Raw genomic sequence first — 22,810 nt, forward strand, 5'->3', positions numbered from 1 at the left:
TTCCACCACAGAGAGATCAAGAAAAGTTGAAACAAAGTTAGAAAGTTACCAAATGAAGCCCATACCTACACCAAGATTGATGTCACACTGACACAAAACTCACAGATGTGAGTTTTTGCCCCATAATGACTCAGGTATGAGGAGGTTTACATCTCGCCTTTTGAGGAGACTGCAACAGGACCACATGGAAATTAAACTAATCATTTAAAAGGTTTGGGATGGGGATGGGTGGGGGGGGGGGGGGGGGGGAGGAGGAAACAGATAGAGGAGACCATTAATATTAATCTTTGCAAACTGTGGAGTGACCAAAAATATCATAACAAAATGAAATAAGCTCCAAATGCAAATGTTTCGCAGAATATGACAGCTTAAAAATATTAATATATGAAAGTGAAAAAACAAATATCCATCTGACAATGTAGTTTGCATAAATCTCTGTTTTTTCAGTTAGTTGAAACGAAGGAAAAGTGGAAGTCTCTAGTAATGATGCACAATATAGATTGGGAAAAGAATCAATGAAGAATGTCATGCATCTTAGTTTCAAAGTGTTAGGTACATGTGAGTATTTCTTACCTTTGTGGTCCACAATTTAACTGTCCAATCAAATGAAGAGGTGACAAACAGATGAGAGAAATCGATCTGTCCCACGGCCATGTGGCAATTGATACCGGTTACTGGACCCTGATGACCCTCGAACATTTCACCAATACCAGCCTTACTGGAAAACAAGTGGCAGACTCAATAGCTCCTTATCGACCAAACAAATACAAACTATAAGGCAGACAACTGAAATCTACATTAGTTATCCATTCATTGACCCGTTTTCTGATTTGGTTCAGCAGTTAAAGGAACAGGAGGCACAGTATCAGGAAAAGATACTATAGGATTCTTTGATAGCTCTTTATTTCATTATACAGCTGAGCTACTATTCCACCAGAAATATTGCTTGGTTGAATTTTCTTTTAATCCCATGAGTTAAAGTTATAAATAACAGAGGTAAGTTTGGGAGGAATTGACCTTTGGAAAGAATTCCTTGAGAAAATTCAATAATTTTTCATGCAAGTACTAAAGTCCTCAAAATGTCCATGTTGAACTGAGTTCATCAAAAACTTGTATTAAAATGAACACAACCCCGCCAGTACGAGGTGGCAGCATGGCCTGGTGGTTGGCTGATCCTGGTGCTTACTTGAAGGGAAAACTTGCAAGTTACGGGCATTAAGTGCTTGACTTTCTAATCCATTTAAGGATGGGCACACTGTTTCCCTGCACCATCTTAGGAATGCCTAGCTGTGGAATCAGTCCTTAATGCTGAAAGGGTTATAACAGCAATATGGCAAACATTGATAACAAAACTGATTTTAGCCAATTAAAATAATAATAATTAATAACTTGGTAAAAGCACCAAAAAGATCATACTTCAATAAAAGGTAGCTGACTTGCAAAAAATGTTAAGCACATGAGGACTGAGAGTCCATAAATAAATTGAAAAAAGGTAATAGGACAATTCCTTTTGAATTGCACCACCCTGGAAGTCTGCACATATGTGTGTGAAAAACTGAGTGCTGTGATGAGAGGCTGAATAATGTTTCCCTCCACGAGTAGTGAAAAGCTTTCAGAAAATGATTCCATTTGTAAAATAACTCAAAGGTTTGGGGCAGGTTGAATAAGATAAACAAGTTTAATCTATAATTATATTGAAGATGCAAGTTAGCTTGAATACTACATTATCTGAAACATTTACATTTTCCATGTATTTTGTTGAAGTGTGCCAGAGGACTGATGATCACCAAGATAACACTTCTGTTCAAAAATTGAGAAAAGGTTAAACCAGCTAACTACCGATGGGTCAGGCTAATATCAACAACAACTTGCATCTATGAAGCACCATCAACATTGTAAAACGTCCTAAAAAAACTTCATGGAAGAGTTATCAAACCAAGTCTGAGATCATGCCACATAAGGAGATATTAGAACAGGGGGCAAAAAGATTGGCCAATGAGTAGGTTTTAAGGAGCATATTAAAGTGGAGGGAGTCAGAATTCTAGAGGTTAGGCCTTAGAAAATAGGAGTAAGTCAGAAAATACAGGCCCAGTCGATCCAACCTTTCTTCATATGACAATCCTTCTATGCCAGGAATCAGTGTGGTGACTGTTTGTTGCACTCCTACTATGGCAAGTAAATCCTTTCTTAGGTAAGGAGACCAAAATTGCACACAATACTTCAGGTGTGGTCTCATCAAGGCCGTGGACAGCTGCAGTAAGACAGCCTTGCTCCTGTACTCAAGATGTTGTTTTGGAAGCTATTAAGGATTACTTGGTGTTGTATTCATTGGGGGTTGTATTTGAATTAATGGTTGCTAAGATGTTCACTATGTTTTAAAAAGGTTAACTTGAGTTCATAGAATAAACATTGTTTTGCTTTAAAAATTACTTTTCCATTTCTGCTGTACCACACCTGTAGAGTGGGCCGTGTGCTCCCCATACCACAATCTATTAAAAGTTGTGGGTCAGGTGAACTCCATGATACACTTTGGGGTTCTCCAAATCCTGGCCCATAACAGGATTGTTGAGGATTGTGTGCCAGAGGTGATATGGGTGGACCAGATGGGATTCATAAAAGGGAAGCACATGTTGGCCAACATCAGGTGCCTTTAAATGTCAGAATAATGCCCCCGGAGGGACGGAATGTGGAGGTGGTGGTCGTGATGGATGCAGTGAAGGTATTTGATCGGGTAGAGTGGGAGTATTTGTGGGAGATATTGGGGCGGGTCGTGTTTGGGCAGGGGTTTGTAGATTGGATTTGATTGCTGTACCGGGTGCCGGTGGTGAGTGTAAGAATGAATCGGGTGAGCTCAGGGTACTTTAGGTTGTACTGGGGTACGAGGCAGGGATGCCCACTCTCCCATTGCTTTTTGCCTTGGCGATAGAGCTATTGGCGATGGAGCATAGAGCATCTAGGGGTTGGAAACGGATTGTGCGGGGTGGGGGGGGGGGGGGGTGGTTTGGGAAGCATAGGGTGTCCCTATATGCGGACAACCTGTTATATATATCGGTCCCACTGGAAAGCACGGACTCTTATCGACATATTGGTGGAATTCAGCCGGTTTTCGGGGTAGAAGTTAAACATGGGAATGAGTGACGTCTCCCCGCTCCAGACGAGAGGACAGAAGAGAAGGTTAGGCGAGCTGCCGTTTAAGGTAGTCGGGGCGAGTTTTAGGTATCTTGGCATCCAGGTGGCACAGGGGTGGGAGCATTTGATCCCGTACCGGCCTCCTCGAACAAGCGCCGCAATGTGGCGACTAGGGGCTTTTCACAGTAACTTCATTGAAGCCTACTTGTGACAATAAGCGATTTTCAATTGCACAACTTGAATTTGGATCAGTTGGTGGAGCAAATGAAGGGTGAATTTAAAAGGTGGGATGTGCTTCCGTTGTCATTGGCAGGGCAGGTGCATTCCATAAAGGTGACCGTGCTCCCGAGGTTTTTAATTTGTATTCCAGAACCTCCCGATTTTTATCTCCAACGTCTTTTTCAAGAATATTAACTTGTTGATATCGGGTTTTGTGTGGGCGGGGAAGGCCGCTCGAGTAAAGGTGACGCTGTTGGAGCGGGGGCAAGGGAGGGGCAGGGAGGATGCCCCGATAGGAGTAGTTAAGAAAAAGTGGGAGGAGGAGCTGGGGGTGAGCTGGAGACTGGGCAATGGGAGGAAGCTTTGAGGAGGGTGAATGGGTCCTCTTTGTACACCAGGCTGAGTCTCATTCAATTTAAGGTAATCCATAGGGCACATATGACGGTGGCTAGAACGAGTAGGCTCTTTTGACGGGGTAGAGGATAGGTGTGGGCGGTGTGCGGGGGCCCGCAAATCATGTTCACATGTTTTGGGCCTGCCCGAAGTTGCAGGGATTTTGGCGGGGGTTCGCTGACGTGATGTTGGAGGTACTGAGGATGAAGGTGGTTCAGAGTCCAGAATTGACAGTGTTTGTAGTGTCGGAAGATCCGGGAGTCCAAGGGGTGCGAGAGACCGATGATTTGACCGTTTCCTCTCTGGTAGCCCGGAGACGGATCCTGTGAGATGGAGGAACTCGGAATTACCAGTGTGAGCGTAATAGTTTTAATGTGGCTAACTCTTAAATGCTCTCTGAAATGGCCTAATAAGCACTAAGTTATATCAAACTAGTACAAAGTCAATAAAAAGGAAAGAAACCAGATGGACCACCCTGCATCGTCCATAAGACATCGGAGCAGAATTAGGACACTTGGCCATCGAGTCTGCTCCGCCATTCAATCATGGCTGATATTTTTCTCATCCCCATTCTCCTGCCTTCTCCCCATAACCCCTCATCCCATTATTAATCAAGAACCTATCTATCTCTGTCTTTTTAAAAAAATATATATTTTATTCAAGATTTTTGGCCAACATAACAGTACGTAGTGTTTCTTTTACACAACAATAAAGCAATATAAATAACAGTGGTCAGTTTTAAACAAGTAAATAAATAATATATAAACAAAAATAAAACTGAATGGCAACTGCCTTGTCCAAAATAAATACTCTCCAAAAATCCAATATACAATTACAATTACAATATACAATTACCTATAACAACTACCTATACATATTATACATATACACTAACATCTCTGAGAGGTTGCTGCTGTTGTCTACTTCTTTTCCATTCCCTCTATCTTTCTGTGAGGTAATCGACGAACGGTTGCCACCGCCTGGTGAACCCCTGAGCCGAACCCCTTAACACGAACTTAATCCGTTCTAACTTTATAAACCCTGACATTTCGTTTATCCAGGTCTCCACACCCGGGGGTTTGGCTTCCTTCCACATTAACAATATCCTGTACCGGGCTACTAGGGACGCAAAGGCCAAAACATCAGCCTCTCTCACCTCCTGCACTCCCGGCTCTTCTGCAACCCCAAATATAGCCAACCCCCAGCTTGGTTCGACCCGGACCCCCACCACCTTCGAAAGCACCTTTGCCACCCCCACCTAGAACCCCTGTAGTGCCAGGCATGACCAGAACATGTGGGTGTGATTCGCTGGGCCTCTCGAGCATCTCGCACACCTATCCTCTACCCCAAAAAATTTACTAAGTCGTGCTCCAGTCATATGCACCCTGTGTAACACCTTAAATTGTATCAGGCTTAGCCTGGCACACGAGGACGATGAGTTTACCCTACGTAGGGCATCAGCCCACAGCCCCTCCTCAATCTCCTCCCCCAGTTCTTCTTCCCATTTCCCTTTCAGCTCACCTACCATGAACTCCCCCTCGTCCCTCATTTCCCTGTATATGTCCGACACCTTACCATCCCCCACCCATGTCTCTGAGATCACTCTATCCTGCACCTCCTGCGTCGGGAGCTGCGGGAATTCCCTCACCTGTTGCCTCACAAAAGCCCTCAATTGCATGTACCGAAATGCATTCCCTTGGGGCAATCCATATTTTTCCGTCAGCGCTCCCAGACTCGCAAACGTCCCATCTACAAACAGATCTCTCAGTTGTACTACCCCAGCTCTTTGCCATGCTCCAAATCCCCCATCCATTCCCCCCGGAACGAACCTATGATTGTTTCTTATCGGGGACTGCACCGAAGCTCCCGTCCTTCCCCTATGCCGTCTCCACTGCCCCCAAATTTTCAATGTAGCCACCACCACCGGGCTTGTGGTGTATTTGTTTGGTGAGAACGGCAACAGTGCCGTCACCATTGCTTGTAGGCTAGTCCCCCTGCAGGACGCTCTCTCCAATCTCTTCCACGCCGCTCCCTCCCCTTCTCCCATCCACTTACACACCATTGAAACATTGGCGGTCCAGTAGTACTCACTTAGGCTCGGTAGTGCCAGCCCCCCTCTGTCCCTACTACGCTGCAAGAATCCCCTCCTCACTCTCGGGGTCTTCCCAGCCCACACAAAACTCATAATACTCTTCTCGATTCTTTTGAAAAAAGCCTTCGTGATCACCACCGGGAGGCACTGAAACACAAAAAGGAATCTCGGGAGGACCACCATTTTAACCGCCTGCACCCTACCTGCCAATGACAGGGACACCATGTCCCATCTCTTAAAGTCCTCCTCCATCTGTTCCACCAACCGCGTTAAATTAAGCCTGTGTAATGTACCCCAATTCTTGGCTATCTGGATCCCCAAGTACCGGAAGTCCCTTGTTACCTTCCTCAACGGTAAATCCTCTATCTCTCTGCTCTGCTCCCCTGGATGCACCACAAACAACTCACTTTTCCCCATGTTCAGTTTATACCCTGAAAAATCCCCAAACTCCCCAAGTATCCGCATTATCTCTGGCATCCCCTCCGCCGGGTCCGCCACATATAGCAACAAATCATCCGCATACAGAGATACCCGGTGTTCTTCTCCCCCCCTGAGTACTCCCCTCCACTTCCTGGAACCCCTCAATGCTATGGCCAGGGGTTCAATCGCCAGTGCAAACAATAACGGGGACAGAGGACATCCCTGCCTCGTCCCTCTATGGAGCCGAAAATAGTCAGACCCCCGTCCATCCGTGACCACGCTCGCCATCGGGGCCCTGTACAGCAACTGTACCCACCTGATATACCCATCCCCAAAACCAAATCTCCTCAGCACCTCCCACAAATAATCCCACTCCACGCTATCAAATGCTTTCTCGGCATCCATCGCCACCACTATCTCCGCTTCCCCCTCTGGTGGGGGCATCATCATTACCCCTAGCAGCCTCCGTATATTTGTATTCAGCTGTCCCCCCTTCACAAACCCAGTTTGGTCCTCATGAACCACCCCCGGGACACAATCCTCTATCCTCATTGCCATTACCTTGGCCAGAATCTTAGCGTCCACATTCAGGAGGGAAATGGGCCTGTAGGACCCGCATTGCAGCGGGTCTTTTTCCTTCTTTAGGAGGAGCGATATCGTTGCCTCTGACATAGTCGGGGGCAGCTGCCCCCTTTCCCTCGCCTCATTAAAGGTTCTCATCAGTAGCGGGGCCAGCAAGTCCATATATTTCCTATAGAATTCAACTGGGAATCCGTCTGGTCCCGGGGCCTTCCCCGCCTGCATGCTCCCAATCCCTTTCACCACTTCCTCCGTCTCAATCTGTGCTCCCAGTCCCACCCTCTCCTGCTCCTCCACCTTAGGAAATTCCAGCTGATCCAGAAAGCACATCATTCTCTCCTTCCCATCCGGGGGCTGAGCTTCATATAATCTTTCGTAAAATGCCGTGAACACTCCATTCACTCTCTCCGCTCCCCGCTCCATCTCTCCCTCCTCATCTCTCACCCCCCCATCTCCCTCGCTGCTCCCCTTTTCCTCAGTTGGTGGGCCAGCAACCTGCTCGCCTTCTCCCCGTATTCATACTGTACACCGTGCCTTCCTCCATTGTGCCTCTGCATTACCCGTAGTCAACAAGTCAAATTCTACATGTAGCCTTTGTCTTTCCCTGTACAGTCCCTCCTCCGGTGCCTCCGCATATTGTCTGTCCACCCTCAGAAGTTCTTTCAACAACCGTTCTCTTTCCCTACCCTCCTGCTTTCCTTTATGTGTCCTAATCGATATCAGCTCCCCTCTAACCACTGCCTTCAGCGCCTCCCAGACCACTCCCACCTGTACCTCCACATTATCATTGAGTTCCAAGTTCCTTTCAATACACCCCCTCACCCTTAAACACCCCCCCTCATCTGCCAATAATCCCATGTCCATTCTCCAGGGTGGACGCTGTTGTTTTTCTTCCCCTATCTCCAGGTCCACCCAATGTGGAGCATGATCCGAAATGGCTATAGCCGTGTACTCCGTCCCTGTCACCTTTGGGATCAGTGCCCTTCCCAAAACAAAAAAAATCTATTCGTGAATAAACTTTGTGGACATAGGAGAAAAACGAAAACTCCTTACTCCTAGGTCTACTAAATCTCCAGGGGTCTACTCCTCCCATCTGCTCCATAAAGTCCTTAAGCACCCTAGCTGCAGCCGGCCTCCTTCCGGTCCTGGACCTCGATCTGTCCAGCCCTGGGTCCAGCACCGTATTAAAATCTCCACCCATTACCAACTTCCCCACTTCTAGGTCCGGGATTCGTCCTAGCATACGCCTCATAAAGTTGGCATCATCCCAGTTCAGGGCATACACGTTCACTAATACCACCACCTCCCCTTGCAATTTGCCACTCACCATCATGTATCTGCCCCCACTATCCACCACTATAGTCTTTGCCTCAAACATTACCCGCTTCCCCACTAGTATGGCCACCCCCCTGTTTTTTGCGTCTAGTCCCGAATGAAACACCTGCCCCACCCATCCTTTGCGTAGTCTGACCTGGTCTATCAACTTCAGATGCGTCTCCTGAAGCATAACCACATCTGCCTTAAGTTTCTTTAGGTGTGCGAGTACCCGTGCCCTCTTAATCGGCCCGTTCAGCCCTCTCACATTCCACGTGATCAACCGGGTTGGGGGGCTCTTTACCCCCCCCCCTTGACGACTAGCCATCTCCTTTTTCAATCCAGCTCCTCACCCGGTTCCCACGTAGCCGTATCTCCCCCAAGCGGCGCCCCCCCGCCCCGACCATCTATCTCTGTCTTAAAGACACTCAGTGATTTGGCCTCCACAGCCTTCTGCGACAAGGAGTTCCACAGATTCACCACCCTCTGGCTGAAGAAATTCCTCCTCATCTCTGTTTTAAAGGATCGTCCCTTCAGTCTGAGGATGTGCCCTCGGATTCTAGTTTCTCCTACTAGTGGAAACATCCTCACCACATTCACTCTATCTAGGTCTCTCAGTATTCTGTAAGTTTCAATAAGATCCCCCCTCATCCTTCTAAACTCCAACGAGTACAGAGCCAGAGTCCTCAATCGCTCCTCACATGACAAGTTCATCATTCCAGGGATCATTCTTGTGAACCTCCTCTGGACCCTTTCCAAGGCCAGCACATCCTTTCTTCGGTCCGGGGCCCAGAACCACTCACAATACTCCAAATGAGGTCTGACCAGAGCCTTGTACAGCCTCAGACGTACACCCTTGATCTAGAGGAATTAGAAACAACAACGACAAACACAGCCCTGTCGACCCATCTGGGGGCTTGTGCCAAAACTGCGAGAGCCGTCGCACAGTTTATTCAAGCAACAGCCTGACAGCCATACTGATGGAATCATATCTTACAGATAACATTCTAGACAGCACTATCACCATCCCTGGGTATGCCCTGTTCCGCCAGCAGGACAGGCCCAGCAGAGGTGGTGCACAGAGGTATACAGTCGGGAGGGAGCTGCCCTGGGAGTCCTCAACCTCGACTCCAGACCCCATGAAGTCTCGGCTCTAGGTCAAAATGGGTAAGCAAACCTCCTGCTGATTACCACGTACCCACCCACCCTCAGCTGATGAATCAGTACTCCTCCATGTTGAACACCACTTTCAGAAGCACTGAGGGTGGCAAGGGCCCAGAGTTTACTCTGGGTGGGGTGGGGAATTTCTGGGTGGGGTGGGGAATTTCAATGTCTATCATGAAGAGTACCTCTGTGACACCACTACTGACCGAGCCAGCAGAGTCCTAAAGGACATAAACTGCTACACTGGGTCTGCAGCAGGTGGCGAGGAAACCAACAAGAGGGAAAAACATACTGGACCTCATCCTCATTAACCTGCCTGCTGCAGATGCATCTGTCCATGACAGTATCGGTAGGAGTGACTACTGCACTCATTGTGGAGGTGAAAGCTCTGAATTCACATCGAGGATACCCTCTATCGTGTTCTGCGGCACTACAATCATGCTAAATGGGATAGATTCAGAACGGATCTAGCAACCAAAGACTGGGCATCAATGAGGTGCATCTGTGGAGAGAAACAGTTATCTCAGATACTGCCAGACTTGCTGCATTTTTTTTTTAGCATTTTCTGTTTTTATTAGATTTCCAGCATCTCCAGTGCTTTGCTTTTATTAAAGCTAAAACCTGCTGAGGGAGTTTTTAGTTGTGATGGCTGAGTCATTGTGACATGGAGTAAACTGGAGGAACGTTTTTTCTTCTGCCCACCACTATTGTATGTTCATATGTCTTGGTCAGAAACTTGTCGTGGAACTTGGATGGGTGGTAGAGAAAAAATGATTCTAAATGAGAGGCAAGAGAGCTGGAATTAAGGTTAGATGTTCAAAGTACGAGCAGGTACCAGAGGAATAGGGACAGGACAAAATTTGATTTAGTGAAAAAGGTATTGGTGACACATTACTGGAGGTATTTCCATGGCAATGAAAAGTCAGGTATTCAGAACCATTTGTGGGGCAGAAAAATGGTGGTGAAGTTGAAGTCACCACAAGATCCATAGAGAGTGGAAAAATTGACTCCAGTGCAGCAGAATGAGTCTCTGGCCAAGAACCAGGCTGTATCTGAAGCTCAGAAACCAGTAGGACAGTTCTATGTTCTTATCAGGTAACAGCAGCAGGGGAAAAGACTGTAAGCTAGATAAGGTTACCTTAAAACTTAAGTAATGGAGTAAAAAATTAGAAACTCAGCAGCTGAGTTTGAGTGTAGTCCAGTGGAGAAGAATAGAGAGATATACAGTGAAGTCCAGTGGAGAAGAATAGCGAGATATACAGTGAAGTCCAGCAATTTGGAAGCCAAATGTGAGCAAAGATCCAGTGCTCACTTGAAAACAAAGAGCATACACAATCAAGGGATGGGCAAGTGAGCTCAGATGACATTAAACTAGCAATTAACTGGTAATTAGGGCTAAAATGCAGGGAGGCAAGGGAGCATAAACTGTGGAAGAGAGGAGATGGGTGGAAATGGGAAAGGAATAGAAAGGGAGTTGCCAGCAAAAAGGTTCTGAGGGAGTTGTCAACTCAGCAGCCATCTTGAAGCATACATAATTTCCAGATATTTCAATAATACAGGATAAAAGTGACACCGTGTTAGAAAGATATGGGTTAATTTAGGATCGTCAGTACAAATGTGTAAAAGACTGGAAGAACTGAGTGTATTGATAAAGGAAATTCACTGGAGGCTATGTATTTGGGTTTTCAAAAGGTGTTTGACATGGAAAAGACTTGATAAATGAAAAGTAAATGGGATTAAAGAGAATATGATAACATCAAAGAGTTATAAGAAGGGCAAAAATCAGAAAACAATGATTAATGCACATTATTCAGATGGTAATGATATGAAAATGCAGTCTCCAGGGTATCATTAAGTAGAAGCAGAATGACTCAGCACAATACCAAAACATACAGAGGATGCAAAAAGCTTAGTTAACTACAGACTATAAGTGACTTCAAGAGTAATTAGGCAGGTTAGTAGATTGAGCAGATGGTCCATCACCACCTATTTAAGGGCAATTGGGGATAGATGTTAATCCCATATCCTGACAATTATTTTAAAAGTTCAATAGCAGATGAAATTAATGTAGAGAAATGGCAATTATAGATTCTGGGGGGTTGAATAAGAAATCTCAAGTGGTTTTGTACTTAAAAAAGAGACAATACTGAAATCATGTATCATAACTTCCTTGAGAGTGACAATCCAGCCACCGTGCCCAATTCCTTCTGAGCCTGTCTCGCCTGACCTACCGATTTAGGTTGGGCGAGATCCAGGGAGTGCAGCTCGCAACCAAGGCCCAGTACCGTCAACGTGAAAGAGCCCGAGGACACTGCCCCCCCTTTTTAATTTATTTAAATTTTTTTTTTTTTTCTCAGCATTTACTGCCGTAAATCAACAAAGAACAAAGAACAAAGAAATGTACAGCCCGGGAACAGGCCCTTCGGCCCTCCAAGCCTGTGCCGACCATGCTGCCCGACTAAACTACAATCTTCTACACTTCCTGGGTCCGTATCCCTCTATTCCCATCCTATTCATGTATTTGTCAAGATGCCCCTTAAATGTCACTATCGTCCCTGCTTCCACCACTTCCTCCGGTAACGAGTTCCAGGCACCCACTACCCTCTGCGTAAAAAAACTTGCCTCGTACATCTACTCTAAACCTTGCCCCTCTCACCTTAAACCTATGCCCCCTTGTAATTGAAATCAGTTAAAGTTAAGTTAAAAACCCATTGAAATGTAAATATTCTTGACAGGCCACGGAGAAGCTAAATGTCCAAGGTAAGTGGGTGAGATTTGCCGAGTTTGGTGGGGGAAGGGGAGGACAAGAGAGAGAGAGACAGAGAGTGTGACACAGGACAAGAGAGAGAGAGAGTGTGACACAGACAATGACTCAGATCCGGGTGCGTGTTTAACACATACTGACAACTATCAGTGGTATATCATTACCTACGTCATCTATTAGCATATCCCATCTGTTACCCTATAGTGGGAGATCAGCAATTTAAGATCATTAAGAGTGAGTAGGGACTCAGGAGGAATGCTAGAGCATGGAATGCTGCAGGGAGTGTTTGAGACAGGGAGCACTGTATCATAGAAACATATAAAATAGGAGGCCATTCAGCCCTTCTAGCATGCTCCGCCATTCGTTATGATCACAGCTGATCAAGTTCAATACCCTGATCTCCGCCCCCCCCAACCCCCCATATCCCTTGATCCCTTTAGCCCAAGAGCTATATCTAATTCCTTCTTGATATTACACAACCTTTTGGCCTCAACTACTTTCTGTGATAGTGAATTACACAGATTCACCACTCTCCTCACCTCAGTCCCAAAAGGTTTACCCCTTATCCTCAAACGATGACCCCTAGTTCTGGACTCTCCTACCTTTGGGAACATTCTTTCTGAATCTACCCTGTCTAATCCTGTTAAGAATTTAATAAGTTTCTATGAGATCCCCTCTCACTCTTCTAAACTCCAATGAATAGAATCCTAACTGACTTGTCTCTCCTCATACGACAGTCCCGCCATCCCAGGAATCAGCCTGGTAAACCTTCGCTGCGCTCTTTCCATAGCAAGAAGATCCTTTCTCAGATAAGGACATCAAAACTGCACACAACACTCCGAGTGCGGCCTCACCAATCTTCTAAGAGAAACCCAAATAAATATTTATAGCAGAGGAAGAGGCACGGAAATGGAAACAGAGCAGAGTGCCAGGACTAGGAGTGGGTAAATGGCAACTTTCTGTGCTATAAACATTTTGATTGTGTGTCAACCAGAAACAAATAATTAATCACCTAAATTCAGCAGTGGAGATAAAAATTCTTTCATTTTCCCCAAAATACTCCAATCACTCTCACCCTCCCCAAAAAAACCCTGGCTCAGAATGAGTTAATGTGGAACTTTTTCCTTCATCTACTGTCAGAAAAAAAAAGAAAAAAAGGATCAGAAGACAATTGTATAGATAACCTAACCAGACACTGCTAACTGAAGGTGAATAGATGCAAATACTTCCCCCTCCCCATTCAGGCCCTATGATTCTACTCTTTCATCAGAGCACACCGATGGCACAGTATCAAAATCAGATTTTGCATTGTGTTTTTTCTTATTTGGATAAAGAAAGCAGAAGTTGCAAACACCTCTAATAATGATATCACCCAATTACAATTACTTCTGAAAATTTCTTCTGCTGTTTCATAAAGGGTCCGCAAACATTCCCTACCACGCTGAATCAAATATTAGTTTTACACCATCCTTCTCCCAATAAATTACCTTTCATATATTTGTAGAATTAGAAGGAAATGTTTGATATGGCCGATTTTATGAATTTTTAAAGCTGTTCCCTTCAGTCATGTCTTTGGGACACATTGTAAATTGTTACCATAAATTTGGCAAGAGATACAACAAAACTCTTGAAAAAGAACTAATGGTCAAAAGGAGATTACAAGTAATCCATGCTAATATTGTAAATTACTACATCAGCATCTTGTGAAATGCTTTGATCAAAATGTTATTCTAGCATATGCTGCAGTAAATACTGGAACAAAAGTTCCTATTCTTCAAAATAATATGTGCACACTTGCAAATTCCTTTTGGCCAACATGAACCACATTCACCATGGCAACATAACATAGTTTAGGCCAAAGAAGGCAGGACAAATCAGAAGTAGGGTGCTGATTGACAATCAATGTAGTATGATGTGTGGGCATTGTCCTTTTGCTGCAGCTGGTATGGGATGCCCACCCCTATTATATCAATGACCTCAGCCCTGGGATTTCAGCCATTGTCATGTGGAAGCCAAAATGGCAGCCACTGCAAGGACATCTACACTGAAGGCATCCTCAAAAATATTGATGTAATTTACATACTGGTAAAATATTTGAGTCTAGAGTTTGCAGAATTGACATAGATGATAATACCAGTATGGAAAATGATTGAAATGAATGGATATTACAATTTTGGGGTCCCGTCTTAGATTCTTTAAGGTTTAAAGTCAGTCTCATCAGTTGTATGGACATATTACATTTATGAGTTTTCCTGTATTGGTCAACATCTAACTGTGATAATGTGAGACCGTGGGAGGAATGTGATTCAGGTCAGGATCACTTTGAAACAGACTGGGAGAAGATTACAACAGGTTAGGATCACTCTGAAGTAGACAAGGAGGAGGGTACAACAGATCAGGGTGGCTGTGAAACTAACAAGGAGTTGGGTGCGTTAGGTCAGGATGAATGTGAAGCGAGCATGAGTGCGCAGCAAGTCAGGATGATTATGAAGCAGTGTGGGAGGAGTGGGAAACCTGGTTAGGATCACTCAAGTGAGAGAGAAGAAAAAAATCAAACTGTAACATCATAGCAAAGTGGTGAGTTGATTGGGTGGTGAGTATTCTAGCTTTGCTTTCCTCTCACCAAAGTTAGGACGTTAGTCCAAGGAGCTAGGAAATAAAACACTCAATCTTTTTTGATAATAATAAGTAAAGCATTTCAATTAACCTTATATATAAGTGACAACAGGAAGGAACGAGTAGGTGGTGTCTCTATTTTGTTTTAAAGTAGTAAATATATTGAGGTATGACAGGGTAGCCCCCACCCCTCGAGTGCACATCCTACTCAATGTGGGAACTTCAGGACATTTGTGTCCTGGATAACCATATATGCAGGAATTACCATCAGCTGCACCAGGATGAGTCTGGATGCAGAGCTGGCATCACTGCAACACAAGCACAAGGTTGAGAGCTTTTATGGACAGCATGTTTCTACATGTGGTCACCCTGCAGCTTAAGATAATACAAGGAGAGGGGAAATGGGTGATCGCCAGATTTTCAAGAAGAAATAGGCAGGAGGTGCAGGAGTCCCTAATTATCCCCTACCAATATTCAGTTCTGAATACTGATTTAGGTGATGGTTTATCAAGGGACTGCAGTCCGAGTCAAGTCCATGCCAGCACAGCTGGCTCAACTTCACAGGGGGATTCACTGAATTGCTCAAAATATTTATTCAGTAAATTGTGAGGGGCTGTGGATTGTTCTTCAAAAGATTTGGATGTCGAAGAAACACAAGAAAAAGGAGGAGTGGACCATGCGCCCCAGAGAGCCTGCTCTGCCATTCAGCACAATCATAGCTAATTTTGGGCTTCAACTCTACTTTCTCGTATGCTTCCTCTATCCCTCAATTCCCCGAGACCCCTAAAATGCATCTATCTCAAGGATATGTATAATTAACGATGGAACATCCACAACCCTTGGGGGCAGAAAATTCCAAAGATACACAACCTTTGAGTGATGTGTTTCTTCTCACCTTAGTCCTAAATGATCAGCTCCTTATCCTGCAACTGTCTCCCCGTGTTTTAGATCCCCGGCTAGTGAAAGCAATCTCAGCATCCACTATATAAAGCCCCTTCAGAATTTTGTAGGTTTCAATAAGATTATTTCTGTCTTCTAAACTTCTGTGAATATCCTAAATATTATAAAAAAGACAAAGCAGCACTCTTTTTCCATTTCTTGGGAGAAAAGTACTTTTTTTTTCCCCTTTCACAAACTGAATCGTGAAGTAATTATCGTTAGTGCTCTATTTTGAGGATTGGTTCAAATTTTGAGCATGATTACAACAAAACTTATGCCAACAAACCAGTATTTCACATGTTGCATAAATGTGAATGAAAATGAAGAACATACCTGTCCCAATCATGATTTAAAATCCATGCAGATTCTTTTCATTTTGCACATTTTTCTTTGAGGGGACAAACAATCTACTGCCGGAGAATTACTTTGTAGTCTGTTGCTTGGCAATACAGCAAAGCAGCTTGCCTGACCGCCTTCCTTAACAAAGCACTTGTGACTATATTTTATTTTTAAAAAGTCAGCTCCAGCATTGAAACTGGAGGAATATCCGAGGACACATTGTGCGCTGCAACAGACCAGCAGTTATACTTTCACCAGGGCAACTTGCAGCAGGAGAACTGACTAAAACAGCGAGTAGTGCATTCAGGGTTCATGTCATCAATAATGTGGCTCAACTGCTACAGAACCTGAACAACATTACACAATATAAGCAATTATTACTGAAGTTCTTAAAATCACATCAAAGTCTGACCTCTCAGTAGCTTTTGAAGTGCATCTTTACAAAGCTATTTTTTGTCAAAAACATGATTTAAACAATGCAATAATTTATCTCACATAATAAATCAGTATTGTTTGTTAAGCTGTGGCCTTCCTGTGCATTTTGTAGAAAGCTCTTTATTTATAATGACGAGGTAGATAGTAACCTTTTGTTATAACCTGTCTGCTTACCATTGGCTGGGGACTACTGACAATCCCACAGTCCTGTGGGAGTATAAGCTTCCCCAATGAGAGGGGGGGGGGGGCGGAGAAATCATTAGCAGACTCCCTGTATAAATAAAGCTGGCCAGTTTGGAACCAGCAGGAGAAGTAAGCAGCAAGCGAGGTTGCTGCTGTTGTGTGTGTATATATATATGTTGTAAATAAATGTTATTTCTTTGTATCGTTGAAACTCGTGCTGGATTCTTCGTGGCCCTCACAAAACTGGCGACGAGGGTTAAAGTGAATAGCTGTCTACACTGCTGAAGTCACCTCCCTGGATTTTTGTTGGATACAGGTTGGAAGTTGTTTTCTATACACCATGCCTCTATACGGACGCTGGAAAGCTGGAACCAGTATGCGCAACGGGTGCGTTACTATTTCCGGGCAAACAATATCACCGAAAATGAGCGCCAGGTGGTCATATTGCTCACCGCCCGCGGCCCGCATACGATTTTCATTTCATTTCATTTTTCATACATTGACCAACACAACCGGGATACCTGCCAACAGCCCACTAACCATTACATACCATTCAAATCAGTCAAAATCTTAGCCTCCGAAAAACCTACCTTCTTATTCATCAAGATTGCTTTCCCCCGGGCCCTATTGTCAAAACCCAAAGGGAACACTTACCCCACCCAACCCTTCCTTCACCTTATCTGATCTTGAACCCAGCAAATGGCCATCCTGCAACAGCACCACATCAGCCTTCATACCACTAGGGTGCGCAAACACCCTAGACCTCTTTACTGGGCGATCAACTCCCTTACGTTCACGTTCCATGTGACCAGCTGGATGGGGAGTCATCTACCCATCCCCTATACCAGAGTCAGCCATTCCCACCCTGTGGGGCAGTTCAGCAACCTTTCCAGGAGAGCCAACCCCAGGCTCACCCAAGATGGCCACCAAATCCCCAAACACGTTCGAACAAAGAAAAATTCCCAGCCACCGTCAGAAAACTTATCCAGTCCTCCCTATCCACACACCCCCCCCATCCTACCAACACCATACTCAATTGGCCCAGCAAGTAACCAACTACTCTTCCCCACCCCCCCTACCCCAAACCCCTCCCAACATGAAAACAAATACTTAGGAACCCCCCACCTTATGAGCTGCAGATATCTCCCCCCTTCGCTCCCATTAACTAACTATTTTAGCGAGTGGGGTGGCCCGCACACAAGCACTATTCATAACACCAACACTCCAAAATACCAAACAATCCCCCGTCCACAAGAGAGAAAAAAAGGGAAGAAGCATGAACAATAAATACCCATCCCTTCAACCCCCACAATAATATTCCACATAAAAAGCTACAAAGCTACCCAATAAACACCACATCAAGCACCAGAAATCACCCACCCTCCTCTATACAAACATCACCCGACCAATACACAAGACATTTATCTCAACCCAGGACCATTTCTTTGCACAAATGTTTCCGCCTCCTCTGGAGTCTCAAAATAATAGCGTGTGGGGTCAACCACGCCAAATCAAACCTAATTGCAATACAACGCAGCCCTGGCTTTATTAAATGCTGTATGCCTCTTGGCCAGCTTCGTTCCAATACCTTGATAAATCTCACCACATGGCCCTCCCATCTGCAATCGCGATGATCCTTTGCCCACCGTAAAGGTCCTGGAAACTGTGGAAACGCACAGTGATCGCACGCGGTGGCTCACCTGCACGGGGCTTCTGCCTCAGTGACCCGTGGGCTCGATCCAACGCGGGAGGGGTTGCCATTTCCACCCACCCCCCACATCTTTCAAAACAAATACGACATGAACTCGTCAGGCTCGGGCACTCCAGACCCTATGGCAACCCAACCACCCTCATATCCTGTCTCCTAGACCAATTTTCCAAGTCATCCAACTTGGCCCTGCTGGCCGCTATCTCTGCCATCTCCACCTCTAGCGAGGTGCTCTGATCACTCTTCCTAGACAGAGCTGCCGTCACTTCTTTCAGCATCACCACCTTGTCGACCCTAGTCAAGACCGCTTGAATTGAGGACATCGCTGCCTCAATCGTTGTCTCATGGTCCTCTGAGATCTGATGCCTGTAAGCCTCTCAGTAGTTAGTGGAGTGGACCCTGATACCGCAGAAGTCTCAGCCATTTTATTTCCAGACAGGACTCTCAAAGCTTCCAAGTTTGACGATAATTCCTTCTTTTTTAACTGCCTGGTCCTGTATTTATTGGGCAAGCCCTTGATATGGGATACTTAACGCATCAATATGAACAAACTTCAGCCCAAATTACCTCCAAAAATCTGTCAAAAAGTGCTTAAATAAAGTTTTCTGGTGGGACCACCTCATGTACAACTGCTCCCCTGCAAGTTGCACTGGAAGTCCCTTCCAGTAGCAATGTTATTACCATGATTGCTTTAATACATCTTCTGGAGATGTTATAATGAATAACTTGAAAAGCAGTGGAAATAACTCACATCAAAACAACTCAATATTCCTCACTGCAATTTATTTCATATTTAAAATTGTCAAATTGAATCATTTACACAATGTGTGTTATAAACAAAAAACATAAAGAAGGGCCATGATCTTTGTTCCATCCCTAAAATGGAAAAATCTGAAGTTCAACAATAAAGCCATCCTCTTCAGCCCCCACATCACAGCCATGGTTCGGTCTGTTCCTGGCCTGGGGAATTCCTTCCAACTTTCATCTCAACAGTATGCAGTATCAATGCCCTTTTGAACTCCTTATCTAAACCATCACCAGGACTGCCTCCTTGCACCTTCAAAATATTATCATTGTGGTCCACCACTCACCCCAGTGTAGTCAACTACCCAGTTATTCCTTCATCAGCTCCAGGCTTAATTGAACCAAAACCTCCCCCAGACTCCAACATACATAACTCCAATCTAACCACCATATCTTAATCAATTTGAGATCATGCCAAATTATACTGCATCTGCCATTGATTTGCCCACTCGTCCAACCTGAGATCATGCCAAGGTCAAATTTTGGCAGCTTACTGCATCAAATTTAAAATCCTTGCTCTCAGGAACAAATAGTTCAATGGAACCATAGCAATTTGCTTTTAGTTTAATGGCATTAGCCCTCACACCCTCTTCTTCAGCAACTTCCTCCAACCATACAATTTTGCACACACTTGTGACTTTTCCAACTCTGGTCTGCTCTATTATTGATGGCTGAACCTTCAATGATTATATTTTCTCTCTGAAATTCGCCCCAATTGAAGCCTTGCTTCGTCCATCTTTGAAACATTTCTCTTCAACTGCATTGTTGGTTAACATTGCCTATTTAAACTCAAATTCCTTGGTTCCTAAATATAAAATGCATTGGGACATATCAGTACCTTTTCTGGAGAAAAGGTGGTAAAACTGTCAACATTTGCTGGCAGTACTCTACTGAAATGGACATGGAGATTATTGTGCAAGATTAAAGCACATGAGATTGGGGGAAGTTGTAACCACCTAAAATGGCTGATTCCCGATTCATTTCGCCAAAACCCGATGTAAAATGGCTAACCGAAAAGGCTGATGGGAAAATCAGCCAACAGGGCACAAACAGACAGCGCAGACAGAACAGCGTATTCGGCTCTGGGGAAGTCGGCCCAGATCGATACCTGCGACCATTAGCAGCACATCAACACAGACATCTGCAGTTTAATCGGCTATCCCCGGGAAAAATTGCAACAAATTAGCAATTGAAAGCCGATCCAGACCTCTCGGCGCCAGCAGTGGCCGAGACAAAGAAAGGTGAACGACCACCCCCCGATCAAGGAATCACCCCATTATTGGAGCATGTCGAACCCAGTGATTGGGACCAAGTCCAATCATTTGGGACCAGGGTCAAGGTCCGCCCCGAGAGGCGGGAAGCCCCTGGGAACTATAAAGATAGGGGCCAAGTTCAGATCGCCCCTTCTCCTCCTGCTCGCAACCTTCGCAAGAACCATCGACCAGAAACCGTAAGTTTGACTCCAGCAATCGCTACCCGATAGAGACTCCTAGCCATCGACCTGTATCAGCCTTTGAATCCCGCAGGCCAGACCCAATTCGATAAGCCATTTGTTTCCCTGACCTGGTGGGCCATTTCCAAAGTTAACAATTGGCCAGTAGTGGTAGGTAGTAGTCTAGAAAGTAGGATTACTGTATAAATATTTATAGCTGTATATAATAAATGACCGTTGATTTTACTCTTACTAAGCGGTGTGCTGTCTTATTAATCATAACTAGAGCTTGAACCACGTGGCGATATCAGAAAGATACCTGGCGACTCGTGAGCAAAGGTGACAGAATTAGAGCTAATAAAACTAAGGCTAATAGCAACAAAGTGTATTGAGGTGGATAGAAAACTGGTTGGCAGGCGACTTCCGGGTGCGGCTATGCAGAGCTAGGTCGCATATTCGGCAGCTCCTGCTTGGAACGGACTTTTGGGCTCTTTTACAGGGCCCCCACGGCATTTGTTTGACATTTCCCAGTGTGGAAAGAAGGCTGCAATATTCCCCCGACAGTGTCCCCCAGGAAGGGTATGTCTCTTGGTTGCCAGACACACGCAGAAACAGTAAAAGATTTGGCTGCAACTGCAGGATAAACAGGGCCTCTTCCAGCATGCAGGCGGGGGAAGGGCAAGCTTAAAGCTGCAAGCTGACCTGAGGGCCTGTATCAAAAGTGAATTCTAGCAGCAGAGGGAACAACTGTGAAAAGACCTCATCAAGGCCACTGAAGGGACTTCCGGTTGCGGTGATGCCTAGCTAGCCGCACGCTTCGGCGGCTCCAGCTCCGACGGACCTTCGGGCTCTTTTAAGAGCCCCAACGGGGAATTTTTCGACGACGCAACCCGGTGTGGGGCGTGTGAGAAGGGAGTCCCCCCCAAACGAAGGAGGGAAAAACCGGCGGCTGCACCGCGAGGAATCGTCGACCAAAGGGTCAGAAAGAGAGAAGTACAAGATGGCGGCGGAGAAAGCGCAGGCGACATGGGGGCCTGAGCATGAAATTGTGAGACGGTGCGTGGAGCTGCTGAAGAGGGAGGTGCTGACCCCGTTGCTACAGGCAATTGAGGGGCTCAAGGAGACATTAAAGACCCAGGAGACAGAGCTCCGCGTGGTGGAGCAGAAGGTGACAGATATTGAGGACGAGATCCTGGGCCTGGCGGTTAAGACACAGACGCACGAGGCACTTCATAAAAAGTGTACTGAAAGGATCGAAGCCCTAGAAAATGGAGCGCGAAGGAAGAACCTTCGGATACTGGGTCTCCCTGAGGGTGTGGAAGGAGTGGACTGTGGAGCGTACGCAAGTACGATGCTGAGCTCACTGATGGGTGCTGAGGCCCCTACGGGCCCCTTGGAGGTGGAGTGGGCAAATCGGATTCCGGCGAGAAGACCAAAAGCGGGAGAACCACCCAGGGCGATAATCGTGCGATTTTACCGCCTTAAGGATAGAGAAGAGGTCCTGAGATGGGCTAAAAAGGTGCGGAGTAGCAGATGGGAGAATGCAGTGGTACGGGTATACCAGGATTGGAGTGCGGAGGTGGCGAGAAGGAGGGCGAGCTTCAACCGAGCCAAAGAGGTGTTGCATAAAAGGAAGGTGAAGTTCGGGATGCTGCAGCCGGCAAGACTATGGGTCACGTATCAGGAGAGACACCATTATTTCGAGACGGCGGAGGAAGCATGGACCTTCATCAAAGAAGAGAAATTGGATCGGAACTGAGGGACTGATGCTGCAGGAAATGTTATTGTTAATGTTACGGTGGAAGTTAATTGAGAAGTAAACAGGGAAGGGGGGAGACATTGGGGAAATGTGGGCGCCGGTGAGGGGGGAAAGACGGGACATAGTTGGAGAATGGGGAAGGGGAGGGGGAGGGGAAAGGGAGCTGCGCCATAAGAGGCGGGTCAGGTAAAGGGATGTTCCCGCACCAGAAAGAATAAGGCGGGAAGACAGGCGCAAGGCGGATGGGAGTTCCCCACATGGGGGGGGGGTCGAGGAGTGAGCAGGAGTAGCCGGGGTCAGTTGAAGTCAGCTGACTTACGGAAGTAATATGGGGGGAGCAATCATGCTAGAAAGAGATCTAGCGGGGAGGGGGGGGAGGGAGGGGGGGGCGGGTGGGGGACAACTGGGTTGCTGCTGCGGAAATCCAAAAGGAAATGGCTAAAGAGTGGGTGGGCGGGGATGGTGTGCGACGCTGGGGGAGCGAGCGGGAGCGCGGAGGCGGGTTATGGGACTGGCCTAGA

The 22,810-nt window shown here is 45.8% G+C and overlaps 1 protein-coding gene across 5 annotated transcripts in view; it reads right to left on the reverse strand.

The window, feature by feature from the left end:
* The window catches only part of LOC140425138 (cytoplasmic dynein 1 intermediate chain 1), a 502,251-nt gene that overhangs the window by 51,116 nt on the left and 428,325 nt on the right, over positions 1 to 22,810 (reverse strand). For all 5 annotated transcript variants that reach the window (XM_072509063.1, XM_072509064.1, XM_072509066.1 and 2 more), the window contains exon 14: positions 574 to 718. In XM_072509063.1, the coding sequence (XP_072365164.1) occupies positions 574 to 718 (145 nt within the window). The remainder of the gene's footprint in view (positions 1 to 573; positions 719 to 22,810) is intronic.

This window comes from Scyliorhinus torazame, chromosome 6 (genome assembly GCF_047496885.1).
Source record: "Scyliorhinus torazame isolate Kashiwa2021f chromosome 6, sScyTor2.1, whole genome shotgun sequence".
Taxonomy (NCBI): Eukaryota; Metazoa; Chordata; class Chondrichthyes; order Carcharhiniformes; family Scyliorhinidae; genus Scyliorhinus; species Scyliorhinus torazame.